The following is a 27,678-nucleotide window of genomic DNA, read 5'->3' as shown; positions in this document are numbered from 1 at the left end:
AGCTGACTACTTTGAGCACGTAAATCTCTAGATTTACTCGGTAGATTTTTATGATATCATCATGATTATATTGATTGTGAGATAATGGTCAATAGGAGGAGGTTCCGAAATGTGCATTGCCCGGGGAACCTCCTAGGAACAAAGAATAAATTTAGTGGGTAACTTAGAAGAGAGTTAAATAAAAAAGGAGCATACAGAAGCGCAAATCCGGAAACTTACATTGATGTGATATGACTTTCTGCCCCCATTTAAACGTTGTTGCCAGTCACTCAACGGAACGGAGGCATACAACAATGGCGGAAAAGTATCCAGCATCGACAAATCGTTAAAGCAAAAGTAGTTTCGGGAACGCTACGGATCCTTCTCGCATAAAGGAATGGAAACGCAGTGACTATGGGATATGATTCAATATAGTAGGAAGCGCACGCACACCGGGATGTGCCTGAACTTTAGTTGCGTGCGTCCAGAATGTCATTTGTACGCCATGCTGAAGACCATGGCTGAACCCCGGATGGCAGAGGTGCGAATTCGACTTACAAATGCTTCGCCTGTTTTCTTCAGGCAAGCCTAGTTCGTTCTTTCTTGGTGTCGAATATTGTCTGGCTCATCTAGCGCCAGGCTCACTGTTTACTATCGCCATGACGTTAAAAGCTCGCGATGGACTTGACAGCCTTTCCCATAGTCATAAACTGGCTCGCTTAACTGTTTTCCACAAAAATTACCATCATCCGTTGATTCAGGATGATTTATTTCGCTTGACCTCAGTAGTATTTTGACGCCGTGACCATCCCTACAAGATCAAACGCAACACATGTCACATTTCGAGTTTTGCAAAATCATTCATGCTGTGATGTGCACACCACACTGGTGAGTGATTTTTGGAACGCGGCGTGTCGGCAGTGGTGCGTCGGACAGCGGAGCGCCGTGCGTGCCAGCCCCGCGTTGCGCGTGTGCGCGTGCGAGTGGTGTGTGCGAGGCAGGCACGAGGAGCGTAGAGCTATACGCGTCAGCAAACCGAGGTGTTGAGGAAGACACCTGAGCACAAGTCTGGTCGGTCAAGCGTGGAAGTGGCAGCTGTCGGACGTTGGATCCGAGCTGCCAATGACTTCCCTTGGATCATCGACGCAAGATCATTAAGCCTCGTTCAAGTGTGGAGGTGGCAGCCGTCAGACTTCGGGTCTGTGCTGCCGTGGACCTCCCTTGACTCAACGACGCAGGCCTACTGCGATCGCCACTTTGCTGCCATGGTTTCCTGGGATAGACTGCACAACCCTACGGTGTTTGCGGAACGCCGTCGAGAGGACCTGGCTACAGTTTTCCTGCTGCAGCTGCTCATTTGTTGGAGGCGGCTGACAGGAGTTCGTCAGCGTCTCCCGTATCCAGCTCCGTTCCTCATCTCCTGGCTCTCTACCACCGCTTCCCTGAAGGCAACGCCAGCGACGCATCGCAACTCGCCAACCCGCGTCTGTGCTACATGCAAGGCATTCCCGTACCACCTGGGACGCTGTGTAGGCGGTGAACTCGCTCCTTTTTTTCTGTTGTGTTTTACGCGCACCTAGTGTATGTTTTCCTTAGTGTTTTCGTTCATTTCATTCGCTCCTTTCCTTTAAAATATTAACACGGCTTCGTTTTGTTTTGTTTGATTCGATTCCTTTGTTCTTCGAACCTGCACGCGAAAGCGTTCCCCTCCAGCAGTCGGGGACGCGTCACTCCGATTCGCGACACATGCCCAAAACCATTATTGATTGCAACCAGCTTCCTTTTACAAGCGCAACTGAGACAAATGCCTCTTCATTTCATTAACTTTATCGTACCGCATATCATACCGAACCATATATTATCATACCGAAGCAGCCGAATGCATATCATACCGAACCAGCCATCCACTACAAGTTGCGCGCCCGCGTGCCCGGACCACCACATTCACTGCCTCATTTTATGCCAAGCATATTACTAGAGGTACACTACAGCCCTTCGCCGTGGTTACGCGCCGTGCAGACCACGTGGTACAGTGACGTCACACCACGTGACATACCACGTGACACATGACGTCACGACAGAGGAAGACGGGGGTCCACCTCGCGCCATCGCTGTGGTTGCACGCCGTGCACACCACGTGGTACAGTAACGTCACACCACGTGACATACCACGTGACACATGACATCACGACAGAGGAAGACGGGGGGTCCATCTCGCGCCGTCGCTGTGGTTGCACGCCGTGCAGACCACGTGGTACAGTGACGTCACACCACGTGACATACCACGTGACACATGACGTCACGACAGAGGAAGACGGGGGTCCACCTCGCGCCGTCGCTGTGGTTGCACGCCGTGCGGACCACGTGGTATGGTGACGTCACGCCACGTGACACAATGACGTCACGACAGATCGCCGTCACGCGCTGGGAGAGGGAGAACGATGCCATCGCACAGACGCCGGAATGTCCTCGAGCGGCATTCCCGCGCATTTCGAACGCGCGTTCACACTCGGTGCAGGTGAAACGCTCGCTCCACCGGGCAGGCGGACGCGGCTTCCGTGGCAATCCAGGCGCTCACCCAAAGCGCGTCTCGGGGTTAGTCGGCGTTCCGCTGTAGCCATCCCGTTGTCTTCCCCCACGATGAAGGCTTCTAGTGGTTGTATTAAAATGACCAAGTATTCAACCAAGGAAAGCCATGTATTACCAAGCCTTGCCATCAATATGCTTCGCATCTGACTAGGCTTAACCTTAGCTAAGCCTCAGCCATTTTTTTCTTTCCAACCGCCACAGACTGGAACGGCCTTCCGCACGAAATCGCTGCTACTACCCGCCCATCTTCGTTTCCGCAACTTGCAACTGACCATTTTTTAAATAATTGTTTACCATTTATACTTCCTGTCTGTATAGAAAGCCAGCCCCTATGTAAACCCCCCCGCCGGACTTTTAAGGTAATAAACTGAACTGATTCTAATTATATTCCGCTTAGGATTCATTTCTAATTATGAGCCCATTGTATAAGACTGCCGCTGTTTGGTGCCCGTTTCTGCGCTTCGCGGCGTCTCCGTCGCCGTTGTCTCTCGTAACCAGCTGTCGACACCTTAGTCGTGCTTTAAGCAGCGAATACAATGGAGCGGGATCTTGGAAAGCAAAGGAAAACTGCATAACTGCCCCCTTGGAACAGTGGACAAATCAATCGTGCTTTAAGCTACATGGCGGTAGTGACAGATTTGCGCTGCATGCGTTGGCGTCGAGAACGTTGTGCCAGAAATGCGGCGCTGGAGCCATAGGCCATCGGTGTTCATTGTTTTCATTGGCTTTGGCGTTGACAACGTTCTATACTCTGATTATTTCAAAGAACGGAAGCGCGCATAACTGGCTCCATGGGTCAGAGGACGCTTGAATCGCGTTTATAGGTATGTGGGGTAATGAGAGAGAGATATGGGCGCCACGCGTTATATGTATGTGGTTGAAGTTTTGCGAAGGGGTCGGTGGCAGATTGTTGGTCGACGGTAATGATTAATTGGTTGTATCTTCTTAGGTAGGGAAGTGGGATGGGGAGGTGGCTGGTGTTTGGTGCTCCACGTAGGCAGCTAGTTTTCCAACTGCGTGCTTAATATTGATTTCGCCGTCTGTCCGCTGCTTTTTGGGTCTCTACTGAGCGGATTCCTCGTGGAGAGAGCAGACTAGCGGCGCTTCTAGGCGGCCTAGTCATGTGGGTGGGCGCTGGTTGATTGGAGCTTGTGGCGGGTGAGATGGGCGGGAGGGGGTATTTGATGATGATAAATTTTTATGGCGCAGTGGCATATGCAGCCAGAGAGCGCCATAACACAAGGTGTTTTCTTCTACTCGAGATGGGGTGAGGGACCAATTTCCTAAGTATTTCGCGCTAAAGAATCCGATTACCAGGCAGGGGAAGCTTTTGCCCAATGTATCGCCGATGGGTACCCGGCGGCACCGGGGATCGAACTCCGCGCCTCTTGGATTCAAGGCGATATCTTGGACTGTATTTAAGGTGCTGGTGGGCGAGGGCAGCCTCCTGGCTAGGAGGGGGCGGTGGAGGGGTGCTGTGGGCTGGCGTTTTTATAGGATGGAGGTTTCATTTTTCGAGACAACACACAGACTGAAGGAAACACAGGCATACAAACAGGCACCGGCGTTTTGGCATTGTGACACCGACAGTAATTAAGCACTATAATCACCTTGACCAGGGATGAAGATATTGTTGATAGTAGCTCCCAGCGATAGAAGCTCAGGTGGTCCCTCCTTGAAGGTGCGCACTGTAAAAGTTGCTGTGGAGCAAGAGTCGAGGTAGCTGCAGGTGACCTCCGTCTGCTCGGGATGAATTATGGTTCCGCTGGCGCAAGAGACCATCCGTTGTGACTCGGTACGGCCGCTACTGTTGCTGGTCTCGTCGTTGACTTCTACCCTGTAGTAGTCGAAGCGTCCCTCCGGTCGCTTCCAACGTGCGGTGAAGGAGTTGTCCGCAGCGGACACCAGTGTCAGGTTAACGACATCGGGAAGCTCTGGACAGAGATTTCCTTTTCTTTGTGGGAAAGGCAGGCGTAAAATTGAAAGTGGCATGGCTCTACGCGATAAAAATATTGTTCTCAATCTCATTGCTGTACCAGCGTCAAGCTCCTACTGGTATGAAAAATGTTTTTGTTATCTTGACTAACTATTCTTCAAGATTAGTTTTTTTGTAAACACATACTTTTCTAATATGCGTAGCGGGAAGCCAAAACTGCTGCTTCGCTAACTCATCCTCCTATTCACACGAAAAAGAACAAACCACTCCTCGCATAAGGAGGCGGTGTCAGTTTTCAGAAGTGTTAATAATAAAATAGGCTTTATAAATTGCGCATTCAGTTTTACGCTAATATATGTTTGCAAACAATATTGTCTAGAAAAGGTAAAGACAAAAAAGCGCAAACGTTTGAAGGAAAGCTGTTCTTGCATAATTGATTCATATACAGCGCCTCTATATGCTAAAATTAATTAAGTAATTATGAGCTCCACAAAATCTATGTAGGAGTCTATAAAAGGAAAGAAAATTTACTTTACGCTGGTCCTTCATTACTAGAACAAGTTTTTAAATTGCTTTTATTGTGTATGCTTTAATTTTGCTGAACTTCACTCGCCCTTCTCGGCTTTACGCACTACACATTTTCTCATTCCCTTTGTAGCGAGCTTGTGGATCACATCTTTGTTTGTCAGCGCAACACTTCTGTCGCTTTGTTTTAAAGCGAAAGCTTTACTACTTGCCCTTTCAAGCCTTTGCCGTGCGACGGCGGTGCACATGAAGTGACCTTTCGCATGACCTCTGTGTGATGTCACGCCGAAGAGCTGGGCGACCATCTCGCGCCGTCTGTGAGTAGTGGCGGTGCCACCACCGGCACCCTTAGATTAGATTGGATTAGAATTGATTAGATTATATTATATTACATTAGATTAGATTAGACTAAATTGGATTAGATTAGATTCGAGTTGATCGGATTGGATAGAATTAGATTAGATTAGATTGGATTAGATTAGATTTCATTAGACTGGATTGGATTGCATTGCATTGGATTGGATTAGATTGAATTGGAGTAGATTACATTGGATTAGATTGGATTGGATCACATTACATTGGATTGGATTGGGTTGGATTGCATTAGATTGGATTGCATTGCATAACCGATGCATCACCACAAGTCTAACCACAAGCACCACCACCAGCTACACTACCAGCTGAACCATGATGTAAGTACGGATATTGCTTTCGCAATTACCGGGCTTAACCAAGTTAAGCCGCAGCGAATTTTTTCATTTGATAACATATAAGCGCCGTACCCAGTGACCGCACTAAATAACCTGATTGCTGAACTGGCTTTGCAAAGTCGATAAAAAATGTATATTTTCCCTTTAACTGCCTTGCAAATGAGCCACGCAATGGACGGTTGACATGAATGAACTCGTTTTTTACAAACTCCAACTCACCAATGGTTAAATATCTCTAAAGAATATGCTAACATTGTGAGAATTCAAAAGGTTGCATAGTTGCCTCTGAGTGACTCTGATTCTCTAAGGCTCACAAGTGTTCGCGGTGCTTCTTGGGAGATTTAGAAGTTTTGACTTCCAGAAACTAAACTCAGTGGCACGCAAATATCATGTAAAAGCTTTATATTTAAGGAATGCGTTTTTCAGTCTGCGAAATGTGCTAAAATCAGGAATCCCTGTACACTAGCTATGATGCGATTATCAGGATGCTTATCAGAATTCACTTCCTGAAACACAATATCGCATAACATTATATCAGTTTGTTTCACTGAGGGGAAAGAAAAGGCTACAGAATATTTTGTAAGCACCTGAATATTAGACAAATCCGAAAAGCAAGGAGATGTGGCTCACCAAACAAAGGAGTTTGGAATAACGCTGCCTTTGGGCGGCTTCTAAGGACCACCCCACCGCATACTGCGGTGGCAGTCACTATGACGCAGTACCCTTTGTCCGCTGTGGTTTCGAATTCCAGGGATGTTGCTGGTGTCTCATGCTCGATACAGCCGCTTAGAGTTTCCTGGGCGTCGCACGAAGTGAACATGTCACACACTTTCACTGTGTAATCTCCAATGTAGCCAGACATCTTCTGCGGTGATTCCCACTGAAGACGTGTTAGCGAGGGCGCTAATCCAAAGAAGGCGACATTTCTTGGCGGGTCAGGATCTGTAGAATAAATGGTTATTTGCTGAGAGAATGACCAATACCATTGGTAGCGGGGGGGGGGGGGGGGGCAGAATTTTGGGTGGCCGGATGAGATTAAGAAGTTTTCGGGATATGGTGGCCGCAACTGGTAAAGAACAGGGTTGATTGGAGACACTTGGGACAGGTCTTTGGCCTGCAGTGGGAGTAGTCAGGCTAATGATGATGTTGCTGGTGTTGGTCTAATGGGGTCCCCCTTGCGGTGCTGTTCTCATTTGGCCAGTGAGACCAGAACTGGCCAAACGTCGGCATTGCACCTAGCTCCCAGGTGACCGTATGTACAATAAATGGTTATTTGCTGAAGGAATGACCAATACCGTACATGCTAACTGGGGGCAGCAGAAAGTGAGGTGGGCGGATGAGATTAAGAAGTTTGCGGGGATACGGTGGCCACAACTGGTAAAGAACAGGGTTAATTGGAGAGACATGGCAGAGGCCTTTGGCCTACAGCTGATGACAATAATGATGCTGGTGTGGGTCCGATATAAGTCCCCCGTGCAGAGCTGTTCTTATTTTGCCACTGAGACCAGGATTGGCCAAACGTCGGCAGCGCACTTAGCTGCCAGTTGACCATTATTCTATCCAATGTATACACAGCCCATGTTATGCAAAAGTCATTAGCCTTTTTTGGAACCCATAGTACACATAAGTTAGTTTGAGACGAAAAATCAAATTTTGTTTGAGGAGGCTTTTTGTACAAATGGCGCACGGGCGAATTCAAAAGCACAGGCTACGCAAATATTTGCCACGTGAAAATTCTCTATCTCAAAGATGTCAAAATCACAGGTTATGCAGATATTTGTGACGTTAAAATTCTGTAGCTCAGCGATGTTAAAAATGTTTGATCCAGTACACACTGCTCCGTTCACAAGAGAGGAATATTACGTGCCGTTGAGACCTGACGCACCTTTCTTCTATTCTGCTCTGTACATCAGCTCCGTTCATGTCAAAAGCTAAATACCCACAACATATATATATATAAAAGTACCTTTGCCAGGAATGAATATGTTGTGCAGAGTAGCACCCATGGATAGAAGTTCTGGTGGTCCCCGAGTGTAGGTGCGCACGGTCAAGGTTGCCTTGCTGCAAGCTTCCAGCTGGTTGCAGGTCACTCTAGTCTGATTAGGGTGTATAATGGTTCCACTTGCGCACGATCCTACTCGCTCTGGTTCTCGCAGGCTTCTTCCACCGTCTGTCTCTCCGGCCACTTCAATCATGTAGTAGTCGAAGACGGCATTGGGCCGCTGCCAGGTCGCAGTAAAGGAGTGGTCCCCAGCGCTTTCAAGGGTCAGGTTGGTGACATCGGGGAGCGCTGCGACAACATAAACCAGATTACTATAGGCAGTTCCGCAGTTCCCCTTTCCCAGTTGATGTCACGTTTTTTTTTTTTAATGAGAGCGGCTGCCCGAATGTAGGAAGGCGCAGATCGTCATTGGACTCCCATCGTGATATAAGCAGTAACCGTACCTGTCGAGCTGTCTATAGCGGGAAGAAACCAAAAATAACAAATATCTGGTTCCAAATGATAGCAACTGATTGTTTGCATATTTCGTAGATTAGAAGTACTAGACTGCTTCAACCTGGTGGTTAACCTCGCATAAGTGTTTGTTTTGGCAAGATAATAGCTTTCCACATTATTTAATCGCGTGAACCACGAAATGGTATTCAACGCTGCTCATTCCTCAAAGAACTAGCTGCCGCACGAAGATAAATAAGCACCAAAAACATAACCTAAAATGGCATGGACCTTCTTTATTATTTTGCGTTCTCTTGTCTACGTTTCTGTCCGCGCTGCAGCTAGTGATATCAAGAATGAAACAAGTTAACCTAAAAATTCCTCTGCTTAAGCGGATACTCATTCTGCGTCTCGTATAAGCGTCAACGGCGCTTATACCCTAAACGGCGCTTATGCATTAACCCTAAAGTTAGTTGGTGCTATTTGGAATGTATGATTACCGCAAAAGGACCAATAATATTCTCTGCCGCTAACGTGGACAGCCTTCTCACCAAACATGGGTGTCTTGAATTCGATTGCCTGTGGGCGGCTTCTTAGGACGTCTCCACCACACCTTGTGGCCACCCTTAGCAAAACGCAGTAACTGGTGTCCACGGTGCTTTCGATTTCCAGCCAAGTTGCAAACGTCTCGTGCTCGATGCATCCAGTCAGGTTTTCTTGTACGCTACAAGATGCGAATATGTCGCATACTTTCACCGTGTAGGAAGCCACGCTGGTAGAAAGCTTCTGCGGTGACTCCCACTGCAGACGTGTTAATGAGGGTGCTAGGGCAACCATGGTGATGCTCTTCGGTGCTTCAGGTTCTGCAATAATGCACAAAATCTTAACCCGAATCTTTTTTTTTCATCAAGAATCTACCAAACACGCCTCCTTTAGGCAGGTGCCGAAGGCTGGGTACCCTATCGTAATGTGCGTTGAGCTATCGTCTCAAGCATTAGCAATACAGACGACCTACAAAAAACCCTCTAATTTGCCTCGTACTTTGAGCGAGAACTAGTGGCTGGCCTTTTTTCGTCAAGACATACTTCCCCAAGAGACCGACTCAGGTCACCTTCCAAACTACTTGGACAAATGCGATGAAATAATTTGCCTTATATATGCTTCTACTGCTATATGTGCCAACAAGGTTGAATTTGGGAACACTCCGCCATTGCTACTTTTTGAAACGATATAACTCATTATAACAAATGCCGTTCAGGTTTACATGACATAACGAGTTCAATGAAGTTGACAGCAGCACTGCATGCCTAGCCTGTGACACGTGTCCTTCATGACAGCGGGCATTGGAAGCCACCAACAAAATTATGTTTTTTCTCTAATCCCACTGAACACAAGAAACCGCAGAATGTATTTGCTGAGAAGACTGCTTAACTGCTTCCTGCCATTGAACGAAGTTGGTTGGGATACCACAAACCTCGACCAGCTAAGAAGATGTCGCTGAGTGTTGCTCCATGCGAGACAATTTCGGGTGGTCCCTTCTTGTAGGTGTGCACTGTGAAGCTAACGACCGAGCAGGAATCGAAGTAGCTGCATGTAATTCTATTCTGGTCGGGATGAAGGATGGTGCCGTTAGCGCACGAGCCCACATCTGGCGTTCCGATGCCACTTCTGACTTCTCTGCTGCCACCTTTTGCCTCTATCCTGTAGTAGTCGAAGCGGCCAGCGGGACGCACCCAGGCCACCGTGAAGGAGTTGTCCGCCGCAGATATGAGGGTTAAGTTGGACACATCCGGAATGTCTGCGAAAGAAATTTGATGTTATACTACTTGCCAGCACATCGGCATTGCACGTGTTAGTCTGGCTAAAATGCTCTGGTATTTTCACTCGCTTAAATGCCGAACTGAAAGAAAGAAATTTTGTTAGCAAGGAGGTCATATCATTCTGCGGATAGACTATGTTTCTTCACTTCTTTTTCAACCAGGTGTGGCAAAGCAGCCCGAGAAAGGCTATACATTTCAATCGCAGGTAAATGAGAGATGTTAGATGTCCCAAAGCAACTCAGGCTATGAGGGACGCCGTAGTGGAGGGCTCCGGAAATTTCGACCACCTGGGGTTCTTTAAAGTGCACTGACATATCGCACAGCACACGGGCCTCTAGAATTTCGCCTTCATTGAAATTCAGCCGCAGCGGCCGGGATCGAACCCGCGTCTTTCGGGTCAGCAGCCGAGCGCCGTAACCACTGAGCCACCGCGGCGGGGCGCCATTGTACTGAATGTGCGCTAAGCCCAACATGCTGACTCAGAAGTTCTAAAGCGTTTTTGGACCTCACGAACGATAAGGTTCACAGCTGCAGTTTTTGAGCGCCCGATATCCTAGCCTTGATATACTTCGTCCTCTAAGGATCCATAGAGAAGTGCTAGAGATTAAAATTGTTGTTGTGATGGGCGAGATAATGCAGCGAACCTGACAGCTGTCAGAGAGTTAAGGGCGGTAATTTATGTTTATCTTTCCAGGCAGGGAATATATAGAGAACAAAGTGATCCAAAACAAAGGAGGGTTACGTCGTGTAATTTGGAACCTTTCGGAATTACCATGACGGATAAAATACTACACCATAAAAGATTTTAAGAAAAAAATATTCAATTAGAAAAGAAAGATCTCACCGAAAACTGGCGTCCTGAATTCCCCTATCACTGGGCGGCTCCGCAGGACATCCTGATGACATCGAGCACCAGTAGTGAGCAAGGAACAGTATGAAGTGTCAGGTATGCTCTGAAACTCGAGCCATGTATCCGAGGTTTCTCGTTCGGTACATCCGGTCATGAGTTCTCCTCCGTCGCATGCGTTGAATGTGTCACAAACCTTCACCGTGTATGGCCCAAAATTCCTGGGCATCTTAGTTGGCGGTTCCCACTGAAGATGAGTCAAAGAGGATGATATGCCGACTATGCTGATGTTCCTTGGTGGATCAGGGTCTGCAACATTAAGACTTTATGTATAATTTGATCTTGGCAATTTTTGCAGCATTGTGTACAAATGCATTCCGCGTTAACGTAGACTGACGTAGACTAAATGAAACGTTGTCCTTTTGGAGGTTCCACCGCTTTTAGTTCAGGCTTTTCATTTAATTTACGAAATCATGTAGTAAAGACAAGTGTTAGCGACCAACTATCATTTCGGTCTTTGTTACGCTCAAGCTCTTATCTGCCCTTGAACAGTTGCCTGCAGAAAATGGGATAAGCACGGTAGTTTCCTCAAGAGCCACCAGAATGTACTTTTTCCGCTTTTGCGAATAAAACCTAAAAATAGGTATTTTAAATAGGGAAACAAAACCATTTCGTTGCAAATATGCGTCCTAAAATGCATTATGTGCTGAATAGACTAATACCGCATTTACAAAGTTTGTAATACGTACAAATGAAACAGTGGAAATCTGAGAATTTGTTTTTTTCGGTTGTTAATAAGAAAGGCACGCGTCACGGACATACTTTTGGCACACGCTGATAGAAGACAGCGTTACCGTGCCATATGGGCCAGTCAAATATCGCCGGACATGCTGTTCATATGAAGGCTCTAGCGACAGGGAAAAGCCTCTGAACTCAAGGCGTATTTTCTTTGGATGTGTCCGATTTAGTACAGAGTTCGCTCGAACAACAATCGTGGGGCGAGCTGACTGAAAATATGGTTTATTCTTTAATTTATTCACTAGCTAACTGCATGACGGTGCCAGCGAACAGTTTTGAATGACAATTTACGTGAACACGAAGTATTCGTGGCAACTTATTTTCTTCTGCGCGTTTGCAGAACAGAACACAAACTCTGTAAGTGTGTCAGACGAATATTTGGTATTGAAACATGGCGGGTGCCCCGCAATGCACTATATACAGGGTGTTTCCTCTAAATCTATACATGGGTTTTAAAAAATACGCTTTTTGAGTTGGAAGACCTTTTTTGTTCTGCGTAGCATTGTCGGTGGTGCAGTATATCACAATACAGGGAAGACGCGCTAAGTAGCAGGCTGTTTAAATAACTTTGAATCATTAACTTTTTAACATTTTTCTTAGGTACCTTAATTATTGACAGGCTTGTAGCCCACGGTAAGTAACATTCTTATCAGTTTTTAGATACTCGAACACGCTGCTACCCTCGGAACGCTGCTACAAGTTATGGTTATTTTGTCGAATTAACTGCACTGCAAAAGTTGCATTGCTTGGAACTTCCTCGAGAGCGCATATATTTTGCCGTGATGTAGCCAAAATTTGTTGGGCCACAGTGCCGAGGGTAAAGCGTTTTATAAATTCTGCAAACTGACAAGTATATTGCTTACGGTGGGCTACACGTCTCTCAATGATTAGGGAGCCTAAAAGTGATAGCTATAAAGTTGATTATTCTATAACATTTAACCAGCCTGCTGTTGAGCACATCTTAACTTTATTCTAATTTATTGCACGCCTAACAATGCTGTGCCGAAAAAAGCGGTTTTCTAACTAAAAAAGCCTATCTTTAAATATTACGTACAGTATTAGGTGAAACGCACTGTATACGTATTTTCGGCTATCTCCATCTTTCTTGTTTTTCAACAGAAACAGGAATATGTGTTAATCTGCACATTTACCGATGGTGACTAAAGTTGCAATGACTTCTTCCCCATTTAAGAGGCGATGACTTATCCAGATTTAGTATTATGCGATGTTTTAAACATAATAGTTATAAATTTTATTTTCATAACAGATATTAATCATATTTCATATGGATAATATTTACATGTTTTCACTAGAACGCACGAATAATTCATGTCACTCCCATCTTCTGGATGTGGCGCATCTTGCGCTACAGGCTTCAGTGTTCTTCGAATTGCATGCCAAACTAACTGAAAATTGAAACTGAGACCTCTTTCATCGCGTGACGCTCACAAGGGACGTTGCGAACCCCGGAAAAATATCTTAAATATTGCACCGTTTTCTGCCATAATTAATTGAAAATTAATTTCGGGTAACTGTGCTGCTAAAAAACCCCATGTGCACAGAATGGGCAATTTCCATGGTTGGATAACTCGAAGCCGTTATCAAAATATACTTGCTGGCGTCAGTATTTACTGCGGATGTACCCGCCGGCCAAATCTTTAGCTGGCGTGCGTAACGGCCGCATTTTCCGTGCTCCTGTAGCTTATGAAGGAGAAAACTTGCGAAAATATCAAATTTAAGCACAGGCTCACTAAGCCCGCGCATAATATTGAGCTTTCCGCAGGTTTACTTCATCCCAAAGCGCAGGACCACAGAAAAAGCGGCTGTTGCGCACGCCAGCTAAAGATTTGGCCGGCTGTACGTGGCATTTTCGCATAAACTTTCATGTTTGACATTCTATTCCCACATAAGCTGATATCATTGGCACACTGAACAACAGTGTTCACGATAGAGAGGGGGAGTGAAAATGGAGTTTACAAACACACAAAACAAAATGAAGTAGGTTTCAAGGGAAGACGCTGTCCTCTATGCAGCGTTCCGTCAACGGGACATGTCCTTTGGTTGGAACGTTTCATAGACGGCTGAGTCTTTGCTTAACCTTTGCTGACTCCGTTTAAGGTTGAGAAGGTCTTTGTTTTCAGTATGCATGTTTTTATATCATGTATTCAATCCCTGTGCGGTCTGTAACAGTTTCCGACGTTAAATATTGTGACCTTGGCAGATTGGAAACCACCAATACTAATTTGAAGCCCCAGTTTGGTTGAGTGCATAATAGATAAAAAACAAACGGGCAACGGGTTTCGTGAAGACTACTCAGGACGCAGCAGTCGTTAATAAATTACCTTCGCCAGGTATGAAGATGTCGTGAAGCGTAACGCCCAACGATGTAAGCTCAGGTGGTCCCCTTGCGTAGGTGCGTATTGTGAAGCTTGCCTTGGTGCACGGATTGAGGAGACTGCACACAATTCGCGTGTGGTCGGGGTGAATAATGGTTCCAGTGGCGCAGGAGCCGGTTCGATGTGGCTCAGTTGGACCGCTTCTATCACCACTGCCATCATTGATTTCAATCTTGTAGTAATCGAAGTTGACTTCGGGCTTCTCCCAGGTGGCAGTAAAGGAATTTTCGGCAGTGGAAACCAGGCGCAGATCTGCGACGTCGGGTAGAACTAAGAGGAAATTTAGGGATTAGTTCGCGTGCCCAGTCCTTTTCATTTCGGTTTAAACGTTAATTTTATGTGAGCCCATTTCGATGCCAAATATAGAGGAGCTAAAGAGAGAAAGCATTATTTTTCAAGGATGTTAAGAGCTAGTGCCACCACACATGTTCTAACCGAAACAATGAACTGCCAACTAGTTCGATGAAACTAACTAAATATCCTTTAAAGCAGGAAGATTCGTGAAGACTTCAGAATACAGTATAATAAGATCTGTAAACTTAAAAGAATAGAAAAATTGACTTAGAAGCCCTGTGATAATTTTTAAATTTGTGCTCAACCAACTACGAAATTCAAAATTTCCCCGCAAAACTCATCCGACTTTGATGGAGCACCAAATGTCCTGATGCAATTTCACGCCAACACTGCACTCAGGGGCACATCTTAATGTAAGGACTAGCCCTTCTCCAGTTTTTCAATCAGCATCACTCACAATTAATGGCACCAAATAGTCACAGAGATTACACCTATTTCAGAAATGGTGATTTTCTTTTATATTATGGCTTTCTATTATAAAGCGGGAAGGTTGTTCTCTTCCTTAACAACGCACAGTCTACTCACCAAACAAAGGCGTCCTAAATTCCGTCGTGGCGGGGAGGCTCCTGAGGACGTCTGCACCACACCTAGTGGTCGCTATTACCAGAACGCAGTATGGTGTGTCCACTGTGCTCTCGAAATCCAGCCATGTCGCAGATGTTTGGCGTTCAGTGCAGCCGCTCAGACTTTCCTGTGAGTCGCATGATGTGAAGGTGTCACATACTTTCACTTGGTATTCTCCGATCCCACTGGAGATTTCCTCCGACGATTCCCACTGCACGCGTGTCAGCGAAGGTGCCAAGCCCAAAGAGGTGATGTTGTGCGGTGGATCCGGAGCTAGAAAGAAAGAGCTAATAAATCTACGAAGCGTCAGTTGAAGATCCCTAGAGCGAAGACTTCGTCTTCGAAGAAGCTTAAATGCGTGGACATGTTTATTCTATGCGCCTAGCTGTTGAGAGATTTCCTTTCAGTCCTTTATGCTCACTGTCCCCCGTTTTTCGCGTTTGTTTTTAAGAATTGTATCGTGCTAAGAAAACCGGTCCTTTAACTACCTGTTCTCATGCATGCGCCCCTGCCTTAGCTACTCTTTGAGGCAGGGGCGGAGGGCATTAGAAGAAATGTGAGGAATGGCTTCTGAATAACCGACTGGCGCTCAATGAAATAAAAAAAAAGACGTCAATTTTAAGAATTGGTAAAGTTTGTCATGCACTGGAGGCAGCAAGCCAAGATTAATGTTAAAAATACGCAGCAGTTTCTCAGCTTTATAGTTATTATGTTTAAAGCAATCGCTTAAAAAGTTGTGCAAACAGAGCACTAAACAATATATGAATCATTTTAATTGAAAGGAACTCGTTGGTCTCTCGGTTAATGAATTCTAATTATTGGTACCATCAAGCCTGAGCTTTCACCGTTATGAGCGGGCAAAATCGAATGCTCAAGGCTTACTTTCCAGCAGGAAAGCCGACACCAAGTGCGATCTCTTTCCGACCGATTTCTTCAGGCGTATAAATGTGGCCGCTCTCTTATAGCAAACAAGAACGTAAGGAGGGTGTTGTGTTCTCCCGTCCACATATGACTGAAACCAAAAATCTGGCGGCCGCTTTGTTAGTGCTGAATATTCCTGGCGCAAACTTCCAAAACGCGCAAAATATAACCTTGAAGGTGTAGCTAGCAAGCAGTAGCTCCTTTGAGACACGACGATGTCTCTTCTCCTAGACTATTCGTACGCCGCTAGCTTGGCACAAACGTTCAGTTTGCCAGTCCGTGGTACAGAGCAATTTATCGTGGACCGCGGAACGAGACCGTTGTAAATCCACAGAAATATTCCAAGACTGCGTCTCGCTTCTTACGTTTGCACCAGGGACGTGCGTTCAACCCTACTTTCGCAACAGAGTGTCCTGGCCTGGAGATTTGCACAACGGTAGCAAAATATTTCCGACTAGTCGATGCCGTTCGACATCTCCGCCAGCCAGGCCTCAGCCACCAATCATACCTGGCGTTCTTTTGTCATCGTTGTGCAACACATTCACTATCAAGATTCAAGCGTCCAAGATGAAGACTTTTCCTGGTCCTTATCATGTGGAGTGCAGTGAACAGTTGTTCGAATCGGTAGCGTCAGCACCTTATCACAGGGAAGCAGTGTGACACAACGTATCCTCCTTTACGTGGAGATTAAAGAACCTCTCCTTCGTCTTCGTATCACGAACATGAAGTCAGGAGCATGCGATTTCACCTGCTCATAACGTTGAACACCAGATTGTTCATATTTCTTGGATGCACCATGTTACGAAGAGATAACATTATATCATTTATAGCGAAATCCATGCACAATACTTTATTTACACGAGTCTGCTATTGCGTGGGATTAAAATTTATCACTTCTGGATAAATATAAACATTTACCTTGGCCAGGAATGATAATGCCGCTCAGGTAAGATCCCCGAGACATACGTTCTGGTGGCCCTTTGCTATAAGTACGCAGGGTAAAGGTCGCCCTCCTGCAAGCCTGTTGGCGGCTGCAAGTGATGTGTGTCTGATCACGGTCGATGATGGTTCCTGTGGCGCATGAGCCCGGGAGGGTCATTGGAGTTTCACCGCTGCTCTCAGCGCTTTCTTCGGTCAACTCAAGCATATAGAAGTCGAATGGGCCTTCCGCAGGCTCCCAGGTAACGGTGAAAGAGCTGTGTTCTCTTGATTCTAGGGTCAGGTTTCTCACATCGCCAAGCACTGCAGAGATGTTAATGTGAAAGCATTAGCAACCCCAATTGCCAGAAAAGCCGTCGGCATGTGTGTGTCTGTGTACTCGCAGACACTATATCCCGGAAATGACAAGAAAATGGTGTGACGTAATCAAGCAGCCAAATGACGCGCACAGAAATTCGAGCAGTATGACTCCAGACATACTTATGGATGTTCTTCTATATATACTCGCCACTAGCTGACATACACGCGGCTCCAGATTTGCCTACATTCGTCAAATACAAATACAACAAATAGAGACTTCCAAATACAAACAAATAGGGACTTCCGAGTTACGTTGAGTGCACGGACAACCGTTTGTGTCCAACCCAATTTCTCCTTGGTGGGTTACTCATCGACGAAAAAATTTGTTAAACACCTCACATAAAAAGTCGCTGAGCTCATCAGTGGGAGTTAAATGGCGTAAAAAATGGTGAGTGCAGAAGTTACTGCTTCAACTATCGCCTATTTTCACCTTGATTCTGGTAATATGCTTTTTTAATTCACTCACATTGTCGCAACCCAAACTGTTCTATGAAGACATAATGAACAGCTTACTCACTGGAATATGAAGCGTGCTCACCAGGGAATGACACCTAAAAAAAGCGAAAGCAATTTAAAGTATCAACTCGACATCAAAAAGTTACACTTGAGTGCTCTCTTTCAAGTTGCGTTTTGGGAGGACTGGCCGAAATCTCTGTTCTTTTAGGTCAGTAAATAAAATGTGCCCGGAGTAGCAAAGACGACCCGGCCAGTGGCTATATCAATAAAAATAAAGCGGGAGATTTTGAAATCGCCTCAGACCGCGACATGAAGAGAAGGAAGAAGGTAACAGAGTGCCGGGGCAACAGTGGTAGCGAGTTACGTGCAAGCAAGGACAAAAGCGTGCGCGGGGCGTTTTTACAAAGGAAAATTTATTTCATAGTGGTGAGGAAAACCTGATGAATTGAAGCGTAGAATTTTGAGGACTAGCGGGCTCGGCCCGTTGAAGTAAGCAGCAACTAGCGAGGCAATGGAATATTAATATTTTTTGTTACGAATCCGCGCCCAGGAAAATTTTGTCAATGTATGCCTTTATTCACAACTTTTTCATGCTCTCTTCTAGTTAAAGGTTGCAATTGGCAGACTATTGAATATCGCTCAACTTTCGAGGCTTAATAAACAGATTCACCACAGCGCTACTGAACGAGGACAGGAGGAACACAAAAAACACAGGACGGGCACTGACTACCAACTCTTTATTGCGTGAAAAAACCAGCACAGATTTATACTCTTTCTTGGACCACGTGATACACTGTCAGCCACGGGACACAGCGAAGGAACGCCTCACACGTTTGGCTAGTCATGGCACAGCTCGAAAGAATTGATAACAAGTGCATCCACTCTCAAACTATAGCATTACCAAACTAATGACAAAAAGACTAACAGATACAAAGATGTGCATGACCCAGCTATAGCCTTTGACAACTACAAGGTGCATGAAAAATAAAAGTTGCTAGACAATAGGCACAGTCAGCAGGCTAAAAGCGAAAACAAAAAACCGGCACCAACAAATAACACGGTAAAAGTAACAATCGGTAAAAAGATAAACTAAAAGAAAAAAAGAAAAAACAGGAACCACCACCGGCCAAGGAATGAAGGCGGTAAAACCGTTAAAAGTCTTTAACTGACAGAGGAGAAAAGTTCCGCATAAGGCCATCAAAAAAACAACGCAGAATTAAACACAATAAGGTGAGGTGCGGGGAAAACCGTTTGTCAGGAAGTCAGGTTGCATTGTTTTGTTTGTTGGCCTTATGCGGAACTTTTCTCCTCTTTCTTTTAAAGACTTTTAATGGTTTTACCGTCTTCATTGCTTGGCTGGTGGTGGTTCATGTTTTTTCTTTTTTTTTCTCTCTTTTAGTTCATCTTTTTAGCGATTGTTACTTTTACCGTGTTATTTGTTGGTGCCGGTTTTATGTTTTCGCTTTTAGCCTGCTGACTGTGCCTATTGCATAACAACTTTTATTTTTCATGCCCCCTTTTTTCATCGCCATTTTCTCATGCATTTTCTCATGCTTTTACGCTTTCTCGCTCTCTTAAATATTTTTATGTAGATCAACGATTTGCTTTGATGTACTCATTTTCTTGTCTATCTGAGCTGTAGTTGTCAAAGGCTATAGCTGGGTCACGCACATCTTTGTATCTGTTAGTCCCTTTGTCATTAGTTTGGTAATGCTATAGTTTGATAGTGCATGTACTTGTCATGAATTCTTTCCAGCTGTGTCATGACTCGCCAAACGTGTGAGGCGTTCCTTCGCTGTGTCCCGTGGCTGACAGTGTATCACGTGGTCCAGGAAATAGTATAAATCTGTGCTGGTTTTTTCCCGAAATAAAGAGTTGGTAGTCAGCCCCCGTCTTGTGTTTTTTCGTGTTCCTTCTGTCCTCGTTCCGTAGCGCTGTTGTGAATGTGTTTCTTAAACATGAACCAACTAGCCCACACCAGAATCCTCTTTGAACGTATTTCGAGGTTATAGACATTTTCGAGAAAAAGCGTAGAGGGATATCATTTTAGTGGTATTATTTGCTTGAAGCGAACATAGCAACCTTCAGGAGGTTCCTTGCTTTTCCACTGAGGCAAGAGCAGCTGATTCCCATATTCAAATTAAAACCGCTAGCTTACCTTCTCCACATGCCGAAGCCAGTAGAACGTCACTGCAGGACCTGCTATAATCAGGCATAGAGGCAACAGAATCTTGACAACCAGCAACGCTCTCTTTGGGCAGCTGTGCCTTTTCTTATGTCTTCGTGGCTCAGACACACCTGCTTCGCTGGTCAAGCGCTCCAGAAGCTTCACAGAGCAATCTTCGGGCACGTACTGAACACTGAGCTCCGTCCTATTTTCGCCCATTTGCGCCTGTGAAGAATATAAAATCGTTACGTCTTCGCCACAAAGTTTCTTACATTATTACACTGCAAATAACAACAGCTTTTCAACAAGGCTGTTCATATCACATTTCTTCGTCCTGGTCTGGCCATGCATGCGTCCCCTCCCCCCCCCTCCAGAAGAAAAATAAAACATAACAATATTTCTTCGTTAAGCGAGAGGAGGAATGGAGCAATCACGCAGAAACAACTCCGCATAAAATTACGCAACAGAACTCTTAAGAGCAAAAAACTCACCTTCAGCAGTAAAAGCTTCACGGCAGTAAGCGTTGCTTGAAGGCGTTCCCAGCGAATATTTCGTTGCGGTACTACTTTTGATACAGAATTCTAATCAATAGGGCGGAAAAGTGTGGCATCTTGGTTCTATAGCAAGAAGTCCCCGTAAAAACTGGTCAATGGGAGCAAATAATCTGCATAAACCTCCGCGATGTTCTTATCATTAGATGAAACACTTTTGTTTAAAAGTTGGTCCGATGTATCATGGAAGGCTTTACCTCACCCGGCACACAGCACACCTCTAGACCTGATCTATATGAGCGACCTTTCAGTGGTTAAGACAGCCGTCTTCTGCAAGAACAGCCGCGTAGTGCAAAGACCAAATGCTGCGAAAAGGGGCACGAGGAAGTTTTATGACGAATGGTCGGAAGCTGCTGATTATATAAGGCCGTGGAAACGCAACTTCCCTTTCGGTGAAGTGCGCATGGCCCAAAAGCGGTTGTTGCGTCAGTATGTACCGTTTGCCTGCAACTAAACTCCTCCACTCAAAAAAGAACTACTTCAGTGGGCTGAGAGGCGGAGGGATATGCGAACGTGCCGCCTGTAGTAACTGAGGAACACTGTTGCAGCCAATTGTGGCAGTGAAGCTGTAGTTATCTGTACAGTGTACACAAAACTTAAAAACTGTAACCCTATAAAGCACGCAGTCTATGTAATGTGCTTGCTGCGCACGTGATTTTTCTAACTTTTCTAATGAAACTGTTATTTCTTGCCCAGAAAAAGTATCCCTTTTCAAAACGAGAAAAATAACAAACATGGCGATGTTTTACGGTGCCCCTAAAAGCGCTGCCCAATGCTGCAATTTTTTCTTCGCTCACAAAATGCAAAGTGATGTAAAGATTTACTATAAAAAAATTGTAGCTGGTCTTTGTTTTAAAAACCGTTCCGGATGATGTAGAAAATAAACAATTTTACATGAAGGCTCTTTTTGAGGAATACGGCTCCAATTTTTTTACGTTAACGTGCGCGGCGCACTCGAGTTTCTAACCTTTTCGGGACACTTTTGTTAGTCATGTGAAATAGGGGGCTCAAAATGTGCTCAGACAGTTGTTCAGAATTTTCTCGGTACTAGAACTTACTGTATGCTGTAAAAAGATTAAACAAAAGGGAAGGTGAATTATTCCCTTCAGAGGTTTTTCGCTCACAGTCCGTGTTCATTGTTCAGGATCAGACGTGTATCGCAGTTACCTGTACACAGTTTCCGCATTCTTCCCCTTGAGCGCTTCAGCACTAAATTTTACTCGCATAATGTTACCGCCCCACTAATTAACCTACTGCCAAGCATGAAATTAAGTCCCCATCACACATACATCACCGCTCTCCTCCGTTGCTCAGCAGCCAACTGAACTTTCCTACGTCGCCTACTAAAACAATGATGACTTTTCTTTATGTAGAATAAAAATCTTAGAACATTAGCTCATCTGAGGCATGTGCCGAAGTTTATTGGGAATTAAAAGAGTGGATGGCTGGATTTTGCATTACAGTCATACACTCGTGGCGTCAAGCGTGCTGGATTTCTCGACACAACGCCCCCACCATTGGTCAGAGCTGATTTTGGCACTGAATGGGACCCTTAACCCTGTCGCATTAAAACAACGCTTTCTCAAGACAGGCAGTGTCATTTTACATCCTTGAAAATAAGGTAGGTGCACTACAGAGTTTACAATGCCCCAAGGCGGAAGTTGTCTAGGATTTATCAACTTAATACTCGCTCTGTAGTGCGTTCAAAGGAATAACAGCTTGATTAGGAGGGAACTCGGCTCCACGGTTCTAAGTTAATACAGCTGTGCGGCAAACACTGGCACAGCTTAAACTAGGTATCAGTCAGGCTTAACAACTGGACCAGAAAGCAGACCGAGGTAGGGATTACAGGGGTGTTACAAAATATGGCCAAATATTTGTCTTAGTCGTCGGAGCTATGTTACTAGGGTTACGTTAAACTGGATCCGATTTCCACGTTCATCATTGTTTTTGTTATGAAATTCCTCCGAAATTAATGCCGCCTGAAAATGTTATCGTGTTAAACTAAAAAAACAATTTATTTTATTGTCAAATTGTTTCGTGCATACTTTACAATAACTTCTCCGTCTCGAAAAACCGAGAGCGGTTATTTTAAAAAAATAACCTGCATGGCTTCATTGCACCATTTGTAGCATTTTAAGTGAACATGAATTTCTAATTTAAGATGCTGTTTGGAGCACGTTTTAATATTGCCTGCTATTTTTCTCTACGCTAGTTTTCCAGCTAAGAATATGGTCATATGTTTAGACTTCAAGGGTCATATCAAATATGGTGAAGGAGAGTAGGGAAGATACCGGTGCCTCAATTTTTTGTTATTCAAAGCGCCGACCCATAACTTGGTCATGAATTCAAAGGTTCAAAGCAGTCTTAACAAATTCCCAACTATTTTACTCCGTTAGAGCTCCCTTAGGAATAAAATGAAAAGGCCTTCCTTGACCCCTACGAAGCAAACCATAATCAGTGATGAGAGAGCTGATAAGGGTCAATCCTGTTATGTACAGTTTATAACAGTCATCAATTCATTAACGTTTAAAAATGAACTGTGGCTTTGTGATGAACCACATAAATAGGTGCATCTGCTTCCTGAAGCAGCGATAAAATTTGTTTTGCGCTGGATGTCAGAGTGCGACGCCAGAATAGAAAACAAAGCTGCTATCTTGTTCACGCATAACGTTCATAAACTGATGGTTTTCCATACGCCAGGAAACTACAGCAGGCTGAGTCCCCAACTAAAATACCGTTGAAGTAGCAGATATAACCTATTAGTGTTTCATCAAAAACTCTACTAGCAAAATATTTGAAACGAAAGTATTTCCTTAAATCAGTTTCTTCATCGTGACATTCTTTTTGTATTTCTCGCCCTTTAAGTCAAGGAAACATCTCGTTATAGTATAAGAAATCGCCGTAGAAATCGCCTCTAATGCAGCAAGAGTAACCTACGTAAGTGAAGTAGGCATCTTGTGAAACGGCGCTCTCTTTCAGATATAATTTTTCAGACCATTTTTTCGCACGGCAGACCTATTCAATAAAAATAACGCTCTCATAATTTCGGGCCTTCATTTTTAGTCATCGACCCCGGTATAACAAAAGACAGCTGCGTTGGATTCTACACGCTTCATTGCATGATGTGAACATTTCCTGCTATCTCTGCATCGGCTTGCGTGTTGCAGTACATTGGGCAGTTTGCCTTTTTCTTGTAGTCTTTGTTCCGTGCGCGCAGCTGCTTTATAGCCAAAAGCGTGCACAACGGAGGAGAGAGGATATGCATAATTACGATTGAACAGAATTGCTGGAATTCGGAACGGGTAAGTGGATCTTTTAACTCTTTGATGCGGCTTGAGGCGTGTACCTGCAGATTGGTAGTGAGTGCGTTTTTTGCAGCCATACCATGTCCGCTAGTCTCTGCACTCTGTTGCTTTCTAAGAAGAACCGCATAAGAAACAGATCAACGCTAACTAATAAACCAAACACAAAAACTGAGTAGAACTCATCGGTCAGTGATACGCTTTGACTTTTTAAGGCAAGGACGCACTAATATGAGCACAGATGACCTTTCGGCTGTAAGGTAGTAAATATTTGCACAAAACTCATTATTTCATGTAGTAAGAGTTTAATACTGGGAGTGATGAAAGCAAACGAAGGGCTACGGAAAAAAACAAGCAGACTTGCATGCCTACTTTGATACGACTGAGAGAATTCACGCAGGCCACTTATCCGACACCATTGCCTTCGTTTTGGCCAAGCGATCAATGCTGGGTGTCGGGCTGATGTGCGAAGGACAGATTCTTGAAGGCGAATAATAAGTGACAAGCTTTAAGTTTGGTGCGCAAGCTTAAATGGAATACGCAAAACGAATTTTACAATAACATGTTTCGCCAATCGGTGAGCGATAGCAATATCCTCATGTTTCAGTGATTTCTTAAAATGGTTCATAGCGAACCATTCTGTACAGAAGCGTGTTTTAATGGGAAAGAGTTTATCAGGGAAATTTCTTCATATATTTCACGATTTGCATATTACAATCGAAATACCCCCAGGTTTCTCGTCGATGGGCTTGCAATTATTGCCATTAACTTTTTTGCTATTATCAAATCCTGTTCCCCGTTGGCATGATCAGGAAATCTCAATTGCTGGATGCGAGTGATAAAACCGCTATAAAAGAAATATTTTGCTAAATATCGTAAGAATAGACCATTTCCTTGAGTTTTTCGGCGCCAGTACCTTGCGTTTTTGGAACATTGAAATTATTTATTATCAAGCTTAAATGACAGAAATAGCAAATAAAACCAGCCCAAGAACTACCAAGGTAATAGTTGTTAAGAGAGGACGTGTTAATGAATGCCTTGGGGAAGAGAGTGAAGCACCATTGTTCTCAATCATTTCTGGCAAGCGATGACAATTTAATGTCATTAAGGCTCGTTCCTTCTCAACAAAACGTCATGAACAGAATTTCGCCGCTCACCTGAGATTGCATAATAGTGCCCTCCTCGAGGAGGGTATGCAGCTGTTACTTTGTGTAATTTATTTTCTATGCCTGCAAGATGTATTAAAGTGCGAGCCCGAAACAGTAGGATATGTCAAATTCAATAACGGACTAAAAGCATCAGCGCCGGTTACCATCAGCACATCATGCTTCTTAGCTTTTCGTGCTCGATGAATCGTTTCTTCTGCAGCAGCGTTTTCCTTGCATGCTTTGCATGCGAAACACGGCTTAACTAACACATTTTGTTTAGATTGCTGACGAGCTCTTTGGGCACTCTTGTAGTGAAATTTTCAAGACAGTCCCTGGTTAATAAACACGTTTTTATCCTGAGCTAATGATCATCACGAATGCTTGGGAGCTTCACGATTCTGCTGCCTTTGGCTGCAACAGCTCGTTTTCACCATCAGGACTTGGCTCCAATGCGCTCTTCTAGACTAGGATTCGGTGACTCAGTCTTCCCTTTTCGTTTCCCAAAGCTATCGCTTCAACCTTCCTGCCTCCGCTTGTTTGCGGCCCTGATACCATTTTCAGCCGGAAACGGGGGGCTTGCTGGTGTTTGTCTCCAGCAGCAAGGAAGTCTCCAGTCGAGGAAGTCTTGATACTTGGAGAGTTTGTGCCGGGGTGCTCGGCTGTGAGCCTGTCTCTTGCGGATATCGATAGCCAGCGTAACTGGTCTCCTCGACGGAAGGCAATCTGCTGTGAGAAATAAAAACGTCAAAACGGCTCAACGAGAGCTACAGGCGCGACTAACCTATCTCAGTTTTGGCAGTTTTCATGGTAGTGTTGAAGTGATCTTTGTGACCCACCCAGCTATGCGAGGCATTAAAAGAGCAGCACTGCAGGAGTTTTGTAAGACCTGGCCAGCGAAGAATCACATTGGACAAAATAATGGCTGACACAGATATACCGAGATTCTTTTCAACGTTATGCCTTTTTTTTTGTAAGACTCCAATCTCAAGCGCTCAGTAAGTGAAATGTGCCTCCACTGTCGGTTGTCACGCAGAGGTCTGCTCTCGTAAGGTGGAAAGCTGGGTGAGTTTAATCTTATTTATTATGCAGTTAGCGCCAAAAACGAGGACCAGAGTGGGAGAAAGACACAACACGAGCCCTTTTTTGCAACTCTGGCTTTTTGGCTCTCTGCTTTTAATGTTGTGTATAAAAGACTTAGTCTCCCATACAACGATCCCAGTTCGACTGAACGCTGATAGCCTTTGCAGTTTCCGGCAAATGACTGGTGTAGAGGACTGCAAATAATTGCTGATTATCACACGTTTTTCTGCGCTGCCAGGCGTCGAAGACGGATGTTGACCTGTCCAGAGGTAATCTCTTTCAAATTAAGATCAGCAAAAATCCTAAGCCTACAAATTTCAGTACATATAGGTTGTTTTTAAACGCAGCACAGTATAATATATAACATTTGTTTTCTGTCCCATCGTGCCTTGCGGTGCTTATGTATATTACCTGAAGGTGAAGGCAAGTCGTGTGCTAAAATCCCTGATATGATATTTAGGGATCCACCACTAGAAGAAGAAAAAAAAATAACAGATACGTAATTTGCGCATGCGACACGGGAGTACGCTTGCAATACCTGAGACCCATCAACGTGTCAGATATATAAGTACGACATCGCATACACTAATGAGCTGGAGGCTTTGTGACAGCCAATTATGACTTACTTAAAAGCACCGACGAAAATTTTTAAAATGCGGAGGCTTTCTGCACAAAAGAAGAAGAATATTCCCGGCCGGACTACTTTTGATGCCCCAATTTATAGAACACAACACGGTAAAGAAAAATATAAAAACCAGCTATTTCTAGCCATTATCGGAAAGAACGTGCAGTATGCGTGTCACCTCATTCTAATTCTTCTAGTTATTCGCCTCTCATGATCCGAATCATTCGTCACTGCCTGCTCTGAGTAGAGATATTAACTTACCATTTCCAGCACCTCGCTACTAACCCTGATCCGCTGTTCCTTTGTGAGCCTTGTCAGGTAGCTTTAATGCGTTATGTCAACGCGCGTCGCAAATTGCTTCCCGAAAAACCGACAAGAAGATAAAAATAAAAGGGTAGAGATAAGAAGAAAACATGCAATCCATAATTCAGCGAAACAACTACAATAAAAAATCAAAAGTCAAGAAAGTAACACAAATAATTGACACCTTAACTATGATGACACTGAAAGAAGAATATGCGAACAGCCCGTCCGTCAAACTCAGCAGAAAAAAATACGCCTGTCGGGTATCAAAACAGTCATGACTGTTTGTGACAACGCTTCCCCGTTCCTTTTTAAAGCCTCTCCCGTCTCAATAATAAAACATGTGAATGTTTAGCGCTCGTTCTGTTCGTGGTCTCTGTGTCCTGTCCCAAGTCGTTTCTTCATTGTTAGAGCTGCCAATGCCAAAAATTTATGATCCAAGGCTAATCCGCACTAAATCTCAGACGTTTGGCCACAAGGCATCAAAGGACGAGGGCTTTCAATACTGATCCCGAAGAATTACTGTACTATATACCGTACTTGTGCAAAAGGCTCCTTCAAACAAACACAGTGTAAAAAGGTGCTTCTCTGGAACACGCACGTATGCTTCACCTAAATCCTTTGGAGACATTTAATTTTCATAGTTAGCAGACTCAGTGTGAATAAAGGGCACCTTGTTCATAAAAGTTGAGTAATTATTGATTAGCAACCATCCAAGCACTCTCATCGGCTGCAGTGGAGAGTGTTTTCGCAGAAGCCTCGGAGAAGTGAATTGGATCCATCGGGTTTGAGTACTGAACCCGAGATTTGCGCCTATCGTTGGTAGTCGCTTTACATTAGGCTACTACACTGAACTTATAGTCGCTCTGTT

General features: G+C 44.6%; 1 protein-coding gene across 1 annotated transcript in view; it reads right to left on the bottom strand.

The window, feature by feature from the left end:
* LOC149328799 (uncharacterized) overlaps window positions 1-20,014 on the bottom strand; it is a 62,713-nt gene extending 42,699 nt beyond the window's left edge. Inside the window, exons 1-12 of the mRNA XM_089559096.1 lie at window positions 19,787-20,014; window positions 17,690-17,723; window positions 16,792-17,115; window positions 14,914-15,225; window positions 13,981-14,304; window positions 10,838-11,149; window positions 9,648-9,971; window positions 8,725-9,036; window positions 7,706-8,029; window positions 7,625-7,641; window positions 6,370-6,703; window positions 4,179-4,502 (exon numbers count right to left, since the gene is read on the bottom strand). Coding sequence (XP_089415222.1) covers window positions 4,179-4,502; window positions 6,370-6,703; window positions 7,625-7,641; window positions 7,706-8,029; window positions 8,725-9,036; window positions 9,648-9,971; window positions 10,838-11,149; window positions 13,981-14,304; window positions 14,914-15,225; window positions 16,792-17,115; window positions 17,690-17,723; window positions 19,787-20,014 — 3,169 coding nt within the window. The remainder of the gene's footprint in view (window positions 1-4,178; window positions 4,503-6,369; window positions 6,704-7,624; window positions 7,642-7,705; window positions 8,030-8,724; window positions 9,037-9,647; window positions 9,972-10,837; window positions 11,150-13,980; window positions 14,305-14,913; window positions 15,226-16,791; window positions 17,116-17,689; window positions 17,724-19,786) is intronic.
* Between the last annotated feature and the right edge of the window lie 7,664 nt (window positions 20,015-27,678).

Source organism: Amblyomma mixtum, chromosome 9 (assembly GCF_055824585.1).
Source record: "Amblyomma mixtum isolate Tamu chromosome 9, ASM5582458v1, whole genome shotgun sequence".
Lineage (NCBI taxonomy): Eukaryota > Metazoa > Arthropoda > Arachnida > Ixodida > Ixodidae > Amblyomma > Amblyomma mixtum.
The sequence above is the reverse complement of the archived record's forward strand: the minus strand, read 5'-3'. Positions and strand labels throughout refer to the sequence as shown.